The sequence below is a fragment of the Anopheles funestus genome, chromosome 2RL (genome assembly GCF_943734845.2).
Source record: "Anopheles funestus chromosome 2RL, idAnoFuneDA-416_04, whole genome shotgun sequence".
Lineage (NCBI taxonomy): Eukaryota > Metazoa > Arthropoda > Insecta > Diptera > Culicidae > Anopheles > Anopheles funestus.
This window is the reverse complement of record NC_064598.1, coordinates 36,241,754-36,260,455: the sequence shown is the minus strand read 5'-3', so window position 1 is coordinate 36,260,455 and position 18,702 is coordinate 36,241,754. Positions and strand designations below refer to the sequence as shown.

At 44.6% G+C, this 18,702-nt stretch overlaps 1 protein-coding gene across 1 annotated transcript; it reads left to right on the top strand.

The window, feature by feature from the left end:
- The first annotated feature begins 6,221 nt into the window (after nt 1–6,221).
- On the top strand, nt 6,222–17,186 carry LOC125760503 (AT-rich interactive domain-containing protein 1B-like). Its single transcript, XM_049420688.1, has one exon. It carries the CDS (start codon nt 7,867–7,869, stop codon nt 11,680–11,682), a length of 3,816 nt encoding a protein of 1,271 aa, XP_049276645.1. The 5' UTR covers nt 6,222–7,866; the 3' UTR covers nt 11,683–17,186.
- The last annotated feature ends 1,516 nt before the right edge of the window (nt 17,187–18,702 follow it).

Here is an 18,702-nt window from a genome sequence, read left to right as displayed (position 1 = left end):
TTTTCAATTTTCATCTATTGAACGGTCTAAATATTATTTTCATGTTTGGTTGTCGGACGTCTCTCGTATGTCGTATAAGGCAAAGAAATATTCCGAAACTTTTTTTCCCTCAAACGCAATTAAAATCTTCGTTTCTTATTCGTTCTTAAGGACGTAGAAAACTCGAGTTTCAAACTTGAATTTCTTTTTTTTTAATCCTTCTTCTCAGTGGTGTACGTCTGTACGAGAGATTTAACTGTTTTATGAAGTCTTTGCTCCGGCAAATATAACAACTTTGTTGATACGATGTTTTTATCATATTCAGAACATATATCAATAATATTTTGACATCGTTCTTGAGGCTGGGTATGAATATATTTTAGAATTATCACGAAAAATACTTTCCTTTTTAGTTAATTTGTTCATGAGTTTAGTTAATCATAATTCTTTGATATGATAATGCGTCTAATAAAATTAAAGATTAATAGTAAATTGAAGTCGCAGTATTTTTTTGTGTAGCGCAGTGTATTACCTTAGCGTCCAAGAGTGAGGGTGAGTTTTTCGAGATTATGCTACCGGGCGAAGAACCACCCCGGTCAGGGTAAACTCTTCTGCCGGAGGGGGTGAGTTCGAAGAGAGTAGACGAAGGAGAGTTATCTCGATGGGCGATTTAAATATGCGTGTGTGATGTACGTTTTCCCTTACCACCATACTTCCACACCCGGTGTATGTTGACAGGGAAGCGGGGAATGAAGGGCAAATGGGAAAAAGGGCACCGATCTCCTTCCTTGATGTAAAACCACTTTTCCTTATATGTGAGATGAAAATGCGTAAGTTGGCGAAATCGAGTCTCCTGTTTACTCACTCCCTTACACCTTACCCCTGCTCCCTTTCAGTCGACCGATTTCCTTACGATTCGTCCCTTTTGCTTTACGTGGGGATTGTTTTTTAGTCCGTGCTCGCTTCTCCGCCTATGGCCAGCACATGAGAATATATTTAATTCGTGCGTATGTATGCGCACACCACCACCAAACTCACCCACCTCTACTTCACCACACCTCAAAAAAGGGAAGAAAAGGTGGCGCGGGTGTGTGTGGCGGCTTTAGAGAGAAGCGCTTGTCCGGTACTGTCCAGCAGTTCTGGGCAGTCGTTATGGTAATACATAAACACTTTCTTCAAGCACATAAAAGTGATACGGAGCGATTCCGGTGCGCTGGCGGTGTGCCTATGTGTGTTGCTGGTTTGGCCGGAAAGTTAGGAGGTAGAATAGAATATTGATTTTATTCTATTTTTCCACATAAATTATACGTTTCGTTTGCATGAGTGCGTCGGAAAGTGGAGTTTTGTGAGATTGGAGCATAGAAGCAGAAAGTATTTTGTTTGAAGTCGTATCAAGTTGGAAATATGTTTTAATCCCAGTCCGAAAGGGAAGATTAACGATGCTATTAAAATTTGAATTTTCTCACAAAAAATAATTTTGTTACTTAGAGATTTATTTTTTATACTAAATTTTCGGACTTATTTTAAAATGAAACGAGTTACAATAAAGACTAAATCTTCACAGGTTTTTGTCCCATTACCAGCAACTAATCATCATCAAATTGTATTTGTTAGAAACTTTCTAAAAAATGTCGCCCTAATGAGAAACATTAATTACTTGAAACATGTTTCGTAATTGATGTGCATCAAATTACTTTAAATTATTCCGTATCCTTGCACCTTCAGCATTCATTGCTACAGTGTTTAAATGAATTCAATTTTTTTACAACTTAAAGCATGACCTGCACGATCGGCTGTTCAAGCAAAGGGAACCTTTGGTGTGAAAAATTCCATCACATCGACATGCAATCGCACTGCAACGGTCGCTCAACCTTTAGGCAGACGCAGCAGCCACAAACGAATCCGGGGATTGAATCAATCAACGATCAAAGTTTGTGTCACTCGTTTTCGGGAGGTCGTCGGTTTTCCGTCTGACCCTAACCTCGGCTAACATTTTCATCAAGTTTCCGTGAGGGTTCCGGAACCCTTCGAAAACCGACGGACCGCCGGGGCCCAGACGGTTTTATCGTGTAACGGAAAAACTATCCTTTTTCCATCTCTGTGTTGTGCAAAACCCATCCTTTTTTTCACACACCGTCGCATAAACCCCCGGACCGAAGTCGAGTGGCCCAATGGCCCGGTACCGTTTTGTTTTTTTTTGGTTTTTCGTTCTTTTTGTTGTTGCGCCTGCTACGCTATGTCTATGCTTCTACCCTTTTTTTTGTTTTGCTGGGCGGTAGGACTTGGGTTGGTTGGGTGGTGGAAAAAGCTGAAAATAAATGAGCCAATGCCCCGGTTAGAAAAACACCCGGTAAACTACACTACATTGATAGTGATCGTTTCCGGTTTTGTTTGGTATTCGTATGGTAATGGTGTTCATCTGCTAATTACTTTGATGCGTACGGAATGGTGACGTCGAACAAATCATTCTTAGGATCTTCGGCATAGATTTTTTTCTTCTCTTTTCCGGATTGAATAGTAATGATTTGCAAGTGGAAAAAGTGATGATTTATATCTTCTTCCATGCTGATGATGATACTGTCGTCCCTTGATTTGGGAAATTGTTCCACAGTGACTGGTTGAATGTTGAGGCATTCAATAAGCCGTACCACAACATGTGCTAAAAAGCATTTCTGTTTTAAAAAGAAGATCATTTTAAAAAGAAATCAGATAGACAACATTTACAGGATACGGATAGCAAAAAAAAGAAAACGAAGAAACCATGCAATACAACAGAGAAAGAAAAAAAAACGAAAAATAAACGAAAAGAAAATACTCAAACGCAGGATGAAGATTGGTTTCGGTACAACAGCAGGACGCATTGCATGCGTGCAGGGGTGTGTAGCATAAACCAAAGCGCATAAGTACGCATGAAAAGCAACAAGGGGTAGCAGAAACGTGCAGAAAAGAAAACATCATCTCATACAACATACAAGCTGTCGGGGTAGGGACGAAACTGTGGAAGGACGGCAGGCAACAGGGACAGTAAAAAGAAGAATAAATCTACGAATTGCTATAGACACAACCGTGTGTTTGTGGAGGAGGACTGCGTGATGCACATGCACATTTCTGCACGCAGGTAGAAACGAACATTCCAAAGGCGAATTTACGAGAAAAGGATACGGGTAGAGCAAAAGCAAAAAAAAAAAACGAACATAAAAGCACCATCGAATGGATGGTGCAGAGTTCGTTAAGGGATGAACTGCATTATGGCTACAAGCAACCACACATACATATGCACTGACACGTACTGACACAACTGCAACCATTATGCTTTATTCCCTCAAAAGGAAGAAATGAGAGTTGCAATCGAATTATGGCCCGGTTTTCTGTTTTACGGTCGAATATTTTTATGTTCACTTTTATGGGATTTGTAAGGTGTGTCGTTGGTTTTTCGGGGGAGTTGATTGATAGAGTTAGCAATTTATTGTTCAGGGTAAAACAAAAATATGTTTAAGTATCGCTGGCAAATGTGTTGAGCACTTGGAATCGCTTGAAATTTGGAACACTTTTGGCAGTTGAAAACTATTTTCCTTTAAGTTTAAAATATTTCATAAAATGTAGAAAATTATCTACAAGAATTTATCTAGTATCGAATTCCTTCCGTGAATTTAAATTAATTTATTTATTTTCGGAAACGCTCCCCTTACTTGGCGCTTTGGCGGAGCAAATTGGCAGCTTCCCAGGTTCAATTCGTATGATTTATTGGTCACGTTATCTATCGTGTTGTAAACATAGTTGTCATACCAGCGACTTGCCTTGTGCTAATTAGAGCATATACAGTATGATTAGCCAGCCCCGTATACGTAGCATCGGAATTTAGTGAAATATAGCATCGATGGCATGGAAGGTAGCCGCACAGTTGTTGATGCTGTATACCACATGGAGAGTGATCCTCCCAAGCAAAAATGGAACGTAAAAATGGTCAAACATTGCTCGAATATTTGTCGTTTGTTTCGTTACCATAATTTATGCATCCAACACACTACACGCCTATCGTAGAGTAGCGTTGGGTTTTTGGGGAGGTTACGATGCGCCGCCGAACTATGTGGGGAATTATTTTTTTCCCCCAAATAGTGTACAATGTGCTTCGATAGATGTGGATCCCATGATAGCGGTTCCATTTATACTTTTGGGAAGTGAGCAAACTGTAGCGAAACCGCACCGTGTGTCAATATGCGGAATAAATTTGCCGAAGCAACCGGGGGTGAACAGCACTTTGGCCGTGCTCTGTTTGTGACAAATGGAAACTTTAAGTCCCGGTAAATAGCAACAGTTGGGTAGAAGGTTTTTTTTTGTTGCCATATTATTGCTACTGCGCTAGTAGTTTTGATCAAGCTTGGGAGAAGTTCCCACGCCTTTAGTGATAGTTTTGGTTTTGCCGCCCTGATTGTGTCTCATTTATGCTTCATTTAGCCGCCCGACCGAAGCCCCGGCAGAGCTCTCGGCTTTCGGGGAATGTTGTCGAAGAGGGAACAGATGATTTAGTGTGGCTAGGTTAACAATCGCACGGTACCAGGCATGTGTTGTTGATGGTGGAGAATGTTTTTGGATGTTTAAGAGTAGAAAATATTTGTATGAAGCATGAAATAGCGTTCAATAGATAGCATGAATAAAATATTTAATCAGATAGATTCTCAAATGATTTTTTAAAAAATATTCTACTTGTAAAAATAAGTCATATAGGTTCTTCGTCCTGAACTCTGATTAGAATTAATTAGACAAATATTAACAAAAAGCAAAACTTTACTCCTAGTCAATCTATTTATATTTAATTGCATTTAAGGCAATGTAAGAAATTAAACATATTTTTTAAATAAAATTTTCCTAAACCATCGTTCCGCAATCGTTAGTGTAGCTGTCCGTTCGCGCCATTTGATTACAGAAGTCTAGTCTGGCTCCTTTTTTAGCCAATAAAAGCTTCCTCCATCTCTATCGTGCTCCTTCTCGAAGCCTTGCAAGCATCAACCGTTTGCAAAACAAAAAAAAGGAATCGTTGGTGCGAGCGAGACAACCGGCGTATGGATAATAATACAGACTCCTTAGCGTTTCCCATTCCTTTGCACAGATTCAAACACGCATACCAACACGCCGGGCTAGGGGAGGAATGCTATGCGTGTGTATGCGATCGGTGATCGTACACGGAGACGAAATGCTGTCAGTGCTGTCAGTTTCTAGTGCGAATAAATGTAGCTGAAGCTATACTAATAATGGGCATCCTTTTAAAGGTGAAATTCTTAAACCATTTACCGATCCTACGATTAACGGAACGAGGCAAAGAGTTTTGAACGAAATTCCAACCTTAACAATGGTAATTGCGTTTGCTTTTTTGCGCTGAGGATCAAATTACTGTTACAGGAACAATGGACGACTCCACCGTAATTGAAGGAGCTAAAACTGTTGAAGGATCATTTTCATTTTTTCTTAAATTCTTTGCATTTTAATTGAAGCTGTTTGTTGTTTTATTCTTCATATCAATCGCGTATTTTCGAATGTCCTGAACGCAACGTTCGGTGGTGAACGGTGGTTCTGAGTGTCGGGATTTTTCCAAACCTCACCGTACATAATGGCCAGTGTGCGTGTGGCTATGTAAAAGATGCTGTGTTTCCAACGTGTTATGCGATGCCAGCCATTCCTTTACCCTTGCCTTGCTGACTAGCTACACAAACTACCCCTTTACGATGTTTTGGCTTGCGTGCGCGTGTGTTTGTGTGTGTACGCAAAAGGGGAAAGGGAAGTTCCATCGGACAGTGAACGTCGTCGTCGCCGTCGTCGTTGGGCAAGAGAGCAAGATGCTGTGTGCAAGAAATCCCTCCGAGAGAGAAAGATAGCGCACGGGTGTACGGGTAGGGGTTGAAGGATGGTTGTGGTGGTGCACATTGCGACGCACAACCCAATGCTGGCTGTGAGAAAGAGTCCACCGGATGGGTAGGTTACGCATCTTTACTGTACCACCGAAGGATAAGTGTACATGGGAGGCTGAGATCGAGAAAAAGAGATGAGAATGGCCGTAGAAGATTAGAGACACACTCTTCTTTCTCAAACCCCTAAATAAGTGGCTATACAGGGTGCCGTGAAGACGCACCGAAGGGGATAGCCGATGATAATGGTGGTGGTGGTGATGGTGGTGGTTGTGGACATCGACCACTACATACACGTGAGCATCAGGCGAAGGAAGTGCGGGGTTTGCAAAAGGGGTGGTACGGTCCAGTTTTTCGTGTTGAATGGGACATTCGGTCACACAGGCAAAAGGCTCGCGTCACGGCATTCTCGCTGGGCTCTATTTGTTTGGGACGCATCGTTCGGTTTCATTTTAAAACGCGTCCTCAACCGAAGCGAACGCAGGTTGAGCTGTGTGTCCGTCAGAAACGTTGCCGTGGTCGTCGCCGTCGGTTCGAGTATCCGTTCCGGTCGACGCAGAACGCAGCAGCAGCATCAGTAGGGTCGTGCGATTTTTGTGCGATTTTGTGCGCGATCCCCACACGTGGGGGGGACAGCCTCAACAAAAACATTTATATTTCGCAAACGGAAAGCTACCGGTCGATTGTGGTTTCGGTTCGGTTTCGGTTTACTTTTTGTTTGCCCGTGCACTTTGTGAATGTGTGTTGATTGAAAGCTCAGCAAAGTTTCGTGATCATAGTGCGATCGTCAAAAAAATGCATTGAATCAGTGCCGTGCAGGTGATGTGAATAAAAAATTGACACATATTAGTTCAAACGACTTAAGTACAAGCAAGTAGGGTTTATCATCATACAGGAAAACACATATCGAAAGCGTATGAGAAGCAAAAAGGAACATACAAGAAACAAAGAAGAATACATGCTGGCTTGATAAGACCGAACCGAAGGAAGTACCTTACCGGTGTGTGGACAAGCGTTTTCGTAATGGTGAAAACAAAGAAGTGAAAACAACAAATTAATGCAAGCCAGAGACCCCGAGAAGAAGAGCAAGAAGAAAAAAAAACCTCCAGAGACAGATTCTGCTGTGCGTGCTTCCTACTCCTTCGAGCTATTTGGGATACGAGCGTGTATGTTCTACCACCGGAACCACGGCACTGCTGGAACACAACAAAAACGGTGATAATTAAAATTTATTGAGAATCTATGTTAATTTGCCGTTTGTCACCGGGGAGGCGAACGAGTGGAAAACTTAAGTGACACTGAGACCTCAAAGGTGTAACGCGCCTGCTTGTGCGTGTGTGTATGCGGGTGTGTATGTGTAGTGTGTTGGTGCTCAGTTCTGGCCACAGTCAGTTGGAAACCAACGGGACAGCATTGGGAGACAGTTGAAGTTAGGCCGTTAGTCTTCCACTGCTCGACATAAGTTGCACCCTGTGTAAGACAAAAGATCGCGAACGATCTTCAAACTGGTGGTGAGCAAGCTTCGTGTTAATTAGGATCGATTTATGTGGAAATTCTCAACGCGCGATCCGTTACCGGGCAGGTTCAGTCTATGTTACCTGTGCTGAGTTTGTGTACATCGCTGTGTATTGTGTGCCGCGGATAGCCGAATTCTAGAAACAGAAGGAAAGTCATGATTTTTGACTACCTCGTTTGCTGGCGTACCGTTTAGGTAAAAATCGTTACGACGGATAATTAAATGCGCGTACGATAGTGACTGGTAACGGTGTGTGAAGCATCATACTGTACTGAACCGCCATCCTGCAGACAAGTGTGTCCTGAAGTGCGTTTTTTTTCATTTCTTCTCCCGGGAATACAAGTGCGTTCGGAAATTCGCCGCCATCTCTAGAACTGGTCGAGGAGTGCGCGAAGATCTCGATGTTAGTAGGCGGCAGTGCGGTGTCGATACGTCGCGAATACTTAGTGAACTTGGTTCTGCCATCAAGTGATGGCCAGTAATGGGGGGACTCTACACGGGGTTCCCCAAAGTGTGTCACAGCAGCAGCAGCAACAGCAACACATCTGCTCCCAGTGTGGCCTATACTTTGAGAGTGCATCATCGTTGCAGGTGCATCATATGCACTACCATCAGCATGACAGCATGAACCGTTGGGGTTCACAACAGCAGCCCGTAGTCAGTACAACACTCGGCACGACAGCGGTGGCAACGACAACAACTACCGCCACGATAACAACGAACGGAACTGCACCGTCGTCCACGACTCCGACATCCTCCGACACGGAGAACAACAACCAGCCCGGTTCGCATACACCGACGCACACGAAACCGGTGGCGTCACCTCAGCAGCATCAGCAGCAACATCACACGACGATAGCGGCCGCCGCCGACTCGAGTGACAATCAGCCACCAACGCCACAACCCACCATAACGGAGCCGGGAACTCCGCAAAGTTACAGTGGTGGTGGTACATCACCTTACCACTCGCAGCAGCAGCAGCACCAGCAGCAACAGCAGCAAGTAAGCCAACATCCGCATCAGCTAGGATTGCCTACCGGATCAGCGGGCAGTGAGATGCACTACCCGAGCTACATCCATCCGGGGTACGATCCGGGCAGTTACTACTCCGGCGGACCTGGTACGGGACTTGATTATGGTAGTGGCGTACTTGGTGGACCTTTGCAACCGACCGACTATAAGTCGGGCTCGTCGGTAGTGTCCTCCGCCCGGTACCATCCTTACGGCGGATCGAGCAGCAATGGCGGTGCACCGGATGGATCTTCACCGGCGGTAGTCAGCAGCAATGGCGGCGGTTCGGCCGGCATGAGTCCGCAAGTGGTAAGTTCCTCCAATGGTGTTACCGTAGCAGGTGGCGGCAGTGGATCTACGGCCACTACAGTAACGACCGTCGCTAGTACCACGTCCCAATCGTCCCAACCGTCACATTCGCCACCGAACGGAACGGGTGGATCGAACATACCACCCACCCCTTCTCCATCGCCGATACAGTGTGAGAAGTGTGGCATGGTGTGCGAATCCGATGAGGCACTGAACGAACATGAGGCCACGATACATTCGAACGTACCGGTACAGTCGGCGCAGGATCAACAGCAGCGCGTCGATCAGGTCGATCTACAGAGCGGTGGTGTTGGCGGTAACTGTTATTCGTACGGTGCCGGTGCAGGCGGCACACCGGTGTACCCTGTGAAAGAGGAAGCGCCCGCATCGGACATTCTCGATCTCGACTCACAGAAGATGGTTGGGTATGGGCCAGGACCTGACGGTGGTCTACTGCCACCGATGAACTCACTCCATCCGCTTCAATCGATGCAACGGCACCCGATGATGTCTTGGCACGATGCGCACAACTTTATGGGTCCTCCGTCACTGCCGCATCCGTCTCATGGTGGTGGACCCGACATGAAGCACTCAGCCGCCGTAGCAGCGGCCGCCGCAGCCGCCTACTACCATCATCCGATCAAGTCCGAGTACTCCGCAACGCCAACGATAAAGTCGGAGTACCTTGGTGGCGGTGGTGGTGGACATTACGGCGGTACCGGTAGTCCGATAGTGAAGAATGAGTACAGTCTGCCGCCAACATTGCCACCACCGGCCGTAGCACCACAGCCAACGAATGCGCAAACGATGAAGCAGTACGCGGACGAGATGCACGACAATCAGCTGGCAACCAGTCCGTCCGACTTTCCGAGTACGACAACGCCACAGGAGAGTGGTTCGCAGTACCGTACGTTTGAGCCGGCCACCTCATCGCTACCGGGCACGGCAGGGCCCACGAAGGGTACGGCTTGGAAGTCGAACGAGGCGCGTCGTCCAAAGACGTACAACTGTACGGCGTGCAACAAGTGGTTTACCAGCTCGGGCCATCTGAAGCGACACTACAACACGACGCTGCACAAGAATGCGGTCAAATCGAGCGGTCAGCCAGATCCGGCAACGTTACCCATCAGCGTCCATCATCATCCGGGACGTGATCCGAACTACGCGAACAAGGGTCGCCGCGGCGGTGCGGGCAATGGTTCGGGTGCTAGCTCTGGCGGTGGCACTGGCGGTGGAGGAGGCGGAGGAGCAGGTTCGCAGATCCAGCAGCCTATACAGCAACCGGTACCACCGCCCGATCCACCGAGAAGTCCCGAGTATGGGACCGGTGCGTCGCAGTACGGTGGTGGAGCGGCGGCGGGGTTTTCAACGGCCGGGACATCGCCCGGCCATCAGCATCCGAGCAGCGGTCAGGTAGTCAGCTCGAACCAGTCACCGGGGTTTCATCACCCGTACGCCGGCGCGACCAGCGCGAACGGCACCACAGCCACCAGCTCCACTTCTTCAGCGGTTCCCCCAAACGGGGTAGCAGGTCCCTCCGTCCAAGTCTCCCAACCGAGGGGCCTGCAGATCTACTCGAACAGCAGCAACAGCCACATGGCGGAGCAAATGGAGCAAGCCACCCATACCATTACCACCATCCTCACGCCCACCACCCATCTGCACACCTCCACGGTGGGGTGCATCCCGGGCACCCCGGACACCATCTCCACCAGCACCCGCACGCCCACGGGCACCCACACGCCCCCCACCATGGGCATGGGCTCGCCTCTGCACCATCCGCAGCAGCAGCAGCAGCCGCCGCAGCAGCAGCAGCCGCCGCCGCAGCCCACCATCAGTTCAATGGAGCCCTACCACCACCACCACCACCCCCACACGCAGCACCACACAATGCACACCATCTCCAATCCTTTAACTATCAGCACCAGCATTCCATCCTTCCAAACCATCCTGCCGGAGGCGCCGAGCTATCACCTTATTATTGGTAATGCGGTCCATCAGTATCCGGGCCAGATGGCGATGATGAGCGGCGATGGTGCCCACCAACAGTGGGTGGATGGGGGCGATGGTTTGATCGAATCGACCACGGATAGCCGTAACGGTGCGTTGGGGTTTCCTCGGTGTTCGGGGGGCGCCGAGGTGTATCAGGGCGATACGGCGCCCCCCTTTTCACCTAACGTACCGGACCAGTACCAGCGTCCCAGCAGCAGCGACGGGACAACCACCATCTTGCCGAACGATCAGCAGCACCAGCAGCAGCAGCGCTTGCAACATGGTCAGATGATTGGCCACATCACGCACGGCAACAAGTATAAGGAGTATGCGCTCGGACAGCACGATGTCGATCCGTACCAGGAGCAGCTGCTGTACCGGGTAGCAACGCCACAGCTGGGAGCTACCGCACCCGCCATTTCACCGGCGCCCTGCTCCCCGAGCGTCACGTCAACGGATGTCGGGCAGACGCAGGGACAGCCGCGAGCCGATTCGGCCGGTTCGAACCGATCGAGCGCCATCGGACAGCCCGAGGTACATCGTTGCATCGAGTGTGACAAGGTGTTCAACAAGGTTTGCTATCTGACGCAGCACAACAAAACGTTCCATTCCGGCGATAAACCGTACAAGTGCCATCGCTGTGGCAAACGCTTCCCGTGCAATCAATCGTACGAGGAGCATCTGGCGAAGCATGGGGGCGAAAAACCGTTCAAGTGCGAACAGTGTCCGAAGCAGTTCAATCACAAGACCGATCTGAGGCGGCACATGTGTCTGCACAGTGGTTCCAAGCCGTACGCTTGCGAACAGTGCGGCAAAGGCTTTATCCGGAAGGATCACATGATCAAGCATTCGGAGACGCACCGAAAGAATGTGACGGCAGGTCAGGAGCGAGGTGGCAACGGGCAGAAACGCACCGGCAAGGGAGGTAACAGGAAGGGCGGCAAGAAGGACATCGTCGGGCTGGTGGACGAATGACGATGGCTGTATCTTCGCTGTCTTACACCGGAGCTGTGAACAGGCGGCGATCGAATGGATGCGACGGCAACGTAGATCGCGCCCCACCATCAACTACCAAACGGGGTGTGTTGCGTAGTGTAAATGTTTGTTTGTTTCACGAGATGAAACAAAATGGGTGTGTGAGTGTGTGTATGTGTGCATGTTGTACAGGGATGCTCAAACGCGTTGCGTTGGCCATGAGGAGCGGGTGGGGACGAAACAAAATTCGTAAGTTTATCCGTAAGCAAAACCGCTGTAGCTGTAAGTCAAGAGCGTGAAGAGTTACCTATAGAGTTACATTTAAACCGTACCGGAACAACCGTCTACTACCTGTAAATGTTAATTGCCATCGCCAGCAAACGGGTGCCACGGGGGAGTTTTCCCTTTTTTCGATTCCAAATAAAAGCAAAACTAAAAAAAAAACAGAAAATGAATCAAATCGTAAGTGACTAGGAATGTACATGTACACCAGCTACCTCAAGCGTATAAAGTGTCACCGGGACATTTTTATGTATGTTTTTTTTTTTTAAATTGTTTTGTTGCCTTTTTACAAATAAACATAATCAAACTGGACGAAAAATTGCCATTTCCAGGATAAGATAGCCAATCAGAATGATATCGATTTATTTTTAGTTAAATTTCTAACCAAGAATAGTGAGAACCGTACTGTTCGCGCTAGCAACTGAACGAGTATTACATTTTTCTAACTCAGGCAACAGCACAAGTCCGTCGGTGATAGGGAAGGAGGTTCGCACATTCAAGAATTCCTCAAACGCTCGGAACCGAAAAGCGTTCCGGTGCATAGTAAACGATTCTACCTCAACATGAGTATTGTATTTTACCATCTCCAAAATCCAAGACTAGTGTACATTGTGGTGATCGGATAGGAGGCCGATTCGAGCAGATTGTTTATTTTCTCTCCAATTATGTCCTGTGTACAGATGGAGAGCTTCCTAGATATTTTACCACAATGGTGACGAATGAAAGCACAGAGAAAAGCGCGTAACCCTGGTGGCAGAACGAAAGTTACCGAGATATAGATACAGGGGAGGAAGAGAAACTGATGGGAACCTTTTACGATATATTTATTACTGTACAATGAAGAGCGGTTTTTCGTAACCGGAAACCTACTAGAACGATATATTATGTATTAGCATAGATGTGGCATACACTTTGAGACATTCAGAACATTTTAAAGCAATAAAAGAAATCTACTGTGTGTATTTGTACGCGTAGTGTACGTATTCTTCGTTGATCGTTTTGTACTGGATTCCAGTTGTAATCGATTCCATGTGGGTAGAGGAAAATAAAAGCGGATGAAAAAGAAAAAAAATAACGGAACCATAAATCGTTTGTGTAATATAAAGTATAGTAGTGTAAAACTATTTAGAGAAGAGAATGTCTCAGCTGCCAGCTGTGCTACCTTCGCTTTTTCCTTTTTCTTCCGGGCAGCCCTCCCCACAAAGCCCCACTGTGTGATTAGGAGCGAGGACGAACGGAAGACAAGAATCATGGAGTAGATCACAGACAAATTACCTACAATCACGTACCTAATCGGATAAGGATGTTCAAAGCGCAAGAAGCACGGGATACAAACAAGGGAGACAAAACAAGATCACATTGAATCCACTCTTCTATGCGTAACTATGTCTGTACTGCGTGTGAGCGTGTGTGTGTTGGATGTGAGTGTAGTTTTTTCCGCTCGATAGTTTCGAAGCTCGTCAAATTTTAACAAACCTGAGTAGGAACATTTATGAAAAGAATAATATTCTACATAAGCGAAACAACAGCAAAGAAAAACTGATAGTAGAAAGAGATCAATCCTCATCTCATCTTAGAGAATATTACGAAATATAACGAATGTACAAATGAACGATAATGGTGCAGTAAGTAAGTAGCAGGGGAAGAAACAAGCAAAAGAAATCAATACAAAAAAAAAAAAACAATAAACAACACTTAAACAAAACTCAAAGTATAGCTTCCTTAAGCATTACGGTGAATGCACACAAAACGAAAAAGAAATCGTGACGATGGTACAAAACTCAATAGTAGAAAAGAAAGGAACAGTGCAAGAGAATGCCAAAATGAACATAACCGTTGTATATCATAGCACGAAACGAAACGATATCAACAAGCTATTAGTGGCACAATTTAATCATCGAACTTACCGCAGCAGCAGGACCGTGCTGTGTTTGTGGGACGCGACACGAGTAGCACGCATATACAGCAAACATATAAAAAAGCAACAGGCGCAAACTCTTTCCCGAGTTTGTAAGCGCCGGCGTGTGTTAGGTTTTATTGGAAAAGTGATTTTGGTGGTACTTTGCGTCAGGGCGTATGGTTGTGTTTAGATTAATTAATGGTCCGCCAGGTTGATACGGTGGAACCGTAAACAGTCACCGCATTTAAGCGAAGTGAGTTACCAAGCGTATCGATCGATCGGTCGGTATAGATCGAACGGTAGATCGATTCGACTAACGTCATACTACTATTAATTGTCAACGTTCCTATAGACACGCACCATTTGGATTGCAATTGTCCGTACGGAAAAAGTAGCGTCCGAGTTTGAGTCTTTGTTAGCGTTTCGTTCCGTTGCAGTCGTGTTTTGGTTTTTGCTGGTTAATGGCATTTCGGGCCGATAATGGGGCTAGAGAGTTGATGATGGTATCTCGCCAGAGAGAGAGAAAAAAACCCGTTGTTCGAAGGTGTTCGTTGGTGTTCGAAGTACACTAATTAGTCTACCACCATCCGGGGGAGTGGTGATCGAGACGGGCCGACGGGTTTGCATCTGGGTGACGTTGACGTGCTTAAGGTCAAGGCTTCAGGAATGCAGGCTCGTTAAGCGTCTATTTCGGTTTGGTTGGTTTTGCGCTCGTTTATGTTGCCCGCCTGCCCGACCAGGGGCCAGAATCGTAAGAAAGAGAGCAGAAATAACGCAAAACTCGTGTACGTGACAGTCTCAAGGGAGATTTTTTTGGAAAAACAGAAACAGTAAATGGAAACTTTTGCAGCCAAATCAGAAATCTCAGGGATACTCGTAGAATTTAATGTTAGAATGTATTTTTAGAGTCTACAGAAGGCGCGCGTCGCCGGACGGTTGGATGGAATCAAGTTTCGGAAACGAAAACACAAATGACTATCATAAAACTAATACTTACGATTCGAGTAACATATCTCTCCAAATATGGTTTAAGTTTGCCGATTGATTATTTAGAATATTTTGAGCGATCTTTGAGATTAGCCAACAACTCTTCCATTCGGTAGCAGACACGACTCGTTCCATTAGCTTCACCCATGGTCGCATGGTGTTTTTAATTGTTTTGAATTTGATTTGTTTGCTTTATTTTATGACGCATTCTATGCACACGTTACAAAGAGCGTTCTCGTAACGAAATACTTTTCAAGATAAGCGTTGTACACAATATTCCTCCATATAATTTTAGCTCTCACACAGACACAGCCATGATTTAGAAAAATAGCAGAAGAAGAATACTCAACTAGTTACCCATAGTTACCAATGTTTATTCATGAGTTGGGCAGAAGTTCATGTAACAATACAGGAAGACATGTGAAAAAAGATACAAACTACATTACTTCATATGCTCAATCGATAAATAAGTTTGTTATGTAGCAAAAAAAAAAGGAGAAGAAAAACAAAACAAACCAGAACTCGAAGCAACACATGCGTATATACGAAAAATATATAACAAATCCAAGATATGAAAGAAAGCAAACGAAACTTAACAGATGTGTGTAGTATAGGAAGATAGAATGAAGATGTATAGGGAGTGTGAAACAGGAAAGGAAAATAACAAAATCTTACAAAATTATCAAGAAAAGGAAAACCTACAAACAAAGTAATTGGAAAAATCTAAAGAGATAGTTAATAAGTGGTTAAAAAAGTACATGAAAAGTATAGCAAAAAAAACTTGTACAAACTAACAAAAACATACAATCTCAAAAACGGAAAAAAGCATCAAACCCCTGATACGTGCAACCGATTATCAATATTGTTTAAAACAATCGTTCCATATCAGTGAGATAATTAGGCTCAATATCAAGTGAGTTTTCATGTTTTGCAATAAACGTGCGTATTAAACGAACATAAACAAGTAAGGTAGAAGCAAACATATCCCGTTCCGTGTGAATCGTTTGGAACTGCACCGAGAAAGAGAGATGGCATGAATAGAAGAAATCCGGCACAAGATAATTGGGTTGTGGAACAAGCCAACATTTATAGCAAAAACAAAGGAGAATTTAAAACATAGTGAAATTGGATGGTGTGTGCAAGGGATGAAGTTGTAGTCTTTATTTTCGGATTTAATAATTTGAACGTTTTACGAAACCATCAATACCTTTCAGTATTAGAATCTGCTGGAATGGAAGTGTTTATTTTTATATTTCCATTTCCAAAACTGCTCCAAAAGGGAAGAAAATTGAGTGAGTAAGACGATCGGGAAAGAGGGAGCGTCTTCAGTACACGATATTACGGCAAAAAGTCCGACCCGGTGCTTTAAGTTTAAGAGATCACGTTTGTTTTCTTTTTTAAATAAACCTTAAGTTATATGGCTGGAATTGTTACAAATGTTTGCGAATTTATCTTTATATGTTTATCTGCTCTTTAAGAACCAACTTAGCGCTTAGCTGGTTGGCGGACAATGAATTACGCTGCCATATACTACTACTTATCTTTACCAATTGTTGAGTTTCATTTGCCATAGAATACACACGAACACACACTTTAATACACAAGCAAAAGTACAGTTAATGGAAGCTCTTTTCAAGATGGTAGTTTAATAAAACACATGTTGCCATTTAGTTGTCAGTTGTTCGCTTTTAGTTGTAATGTATTTTACCACACATGTTTATTATTATTATTATTATTATGATAGAACCGAAACAAATAAATAAATGCAAAACTCAATCTCAGGTGTATGAAATGCTTATTCTACGAGCATACATAAGAAGAGTACAATGTAATGGCAGGGGCATAGAGCAAATCATAATGCGGAAGGTAATAGGAATTTTAAGTGCAAAACACGTAAAGTAAAACAAAACAAACGTTCAGCTGCAAATGTGTAATGTATGGTACTGTAACAAAATTATGAAACAAACACAGAACACCCGCACGAATACATACGAAACACGTAAAAAAAACAAAACCAAAATGGTTACAAGTGTATGGAAAATGGAATAAAGCAAAAATGATACAAAATGTATGTGAAAAATTGTTGTTATGGATGTTTGGTGTGAGTTAGGGGTTAAAGTTGATGACAATTGCAATGCATGGATTGAAGAGTTTCTTTCGTCTTGTTATGATAAAAGATGACAAGGTTATGTTACTAAAATGACAATAACTTGGCCAATAAGGGTTTGGAAATACTTCGTCTTTCTATTTTTATTAATTTTTCTTGTGAAGAACGGCTGGGCTGGTATTTCATTAACTGATTGAATTGATTGGCATTATTTTTCAAATTTTAATATTTTCGATTCCACCAATATGAAGATATTTTTTTTAATTATATACACAACGTTACATTAATTGTTTTAAAATCGTTCAAAATTGTTGGCCTCGTTGCGTATTCCTGTCCTGAGTATTTAAAAGCATAATCCTGCCTGGGCTTTAATAATGCAGTAAGATTTATTTAGCTTTAACCACAAGTTAATTATGCCTTGTTCTAAGAAACGAGGATTGCATCAAAGTGGGGTTGCAACGTTCTTCAACCACTGCAAAAGAGAAAATGTGAAAGTATTTCGAGAAAAAAAAAATCCAAGCCCGTTTCAGCTCAGGACGGTCAGGATTTCGATCTCGTAAGGTGACAGAACCGTACCGAAATGTTTGGCAGAAATTCCTTTAAAGCTTGTGTGGTAGGCCAAAGGAAAAGAAGACAAAACATATTACAGTACCGGTTTGCAAAAATATTGTGTGCTCCCTTAACACGATCCCTACAAAAAATAGGGTCAAAAGGGTTAGAAATGAGTCTTGTTATTTTTTTTCTCTTGTTCCTTCGTCTTCTGGGTGTTACAGATCTGTGTGTGTTTTAGAAATTGGAAGCAACAAAAAAAAAACACAACAAGGAGCAGCATCCAGACGAGGCAAACGAGGGCATTCCCCGATTAGTCCTATAGTGAAGGACACCCCTTAGGAAGTGTGTGTTGTATATGAAATTTAAGTAAAGTTTTACCCATCCGAAAGGGCGACCGGAGAAAGCGTAAATTTAAGACAGCGGCTAAGGGGTGCGCTAAAAACTAAAGTGAACCTTTCCGGGGTGGAATTTCGGCAGCATTAAAGAAGAGAAATCAGATCACACCGTATCAGACAGTGTTTGCGGGTAGGGGAAGGGGAGAAGGGTGGCAGAGTGCAGAAAGGATGAAGGATTTTCTCGGTGTGTGTGTTTGTGTGAATGAATGGGTAGTAAACACAGTGCCCTAACACAGTGCGGCGGTCCCAGCTGGGATGGCTCCCGGTTTTTATGTTCGGATGAGCAAACACTTCGTACAGACGAATCCTGGAAGGATGTGAATTCAAGGACAAGGTGAAATGAATGTGGAACGTTTGCGGTTATAGGATGCTGGCTCGGGATGGTTCTTTCTTTCCTCGGCACGTTATGTAGCTTCCGAAGGAAATCTTGTTGCTGAATCATCTTTTGCTGCTCAACCCGGTGGCATTGTGCTAGGGTTTCGATCGGAAGTGGTTCTACAGTTTGCTGTGTTGCCTCCATTCTTCCTATTGCGATGGTAGTTTTGATCGTGCTTCACGTAGGTCGAGGCACGATCCGGGACGAATGTGTCGAATGTTGCATCCTACCGTTGGACGCGATTAGACAGCACAGGCTGAAGAAAACGGGTCTCGTACGAGAATGATCTGTAGCTGTAGAGCTAACGAAAGGAACTAACGAGAGGAAAGTCATCGAATGCATTGCTATTATAACAGCAAAAGCTTGGAACGTGAAACGATGTAAGGAGAACGCGCAATAAGTTCCCATGAACTTTATGCCA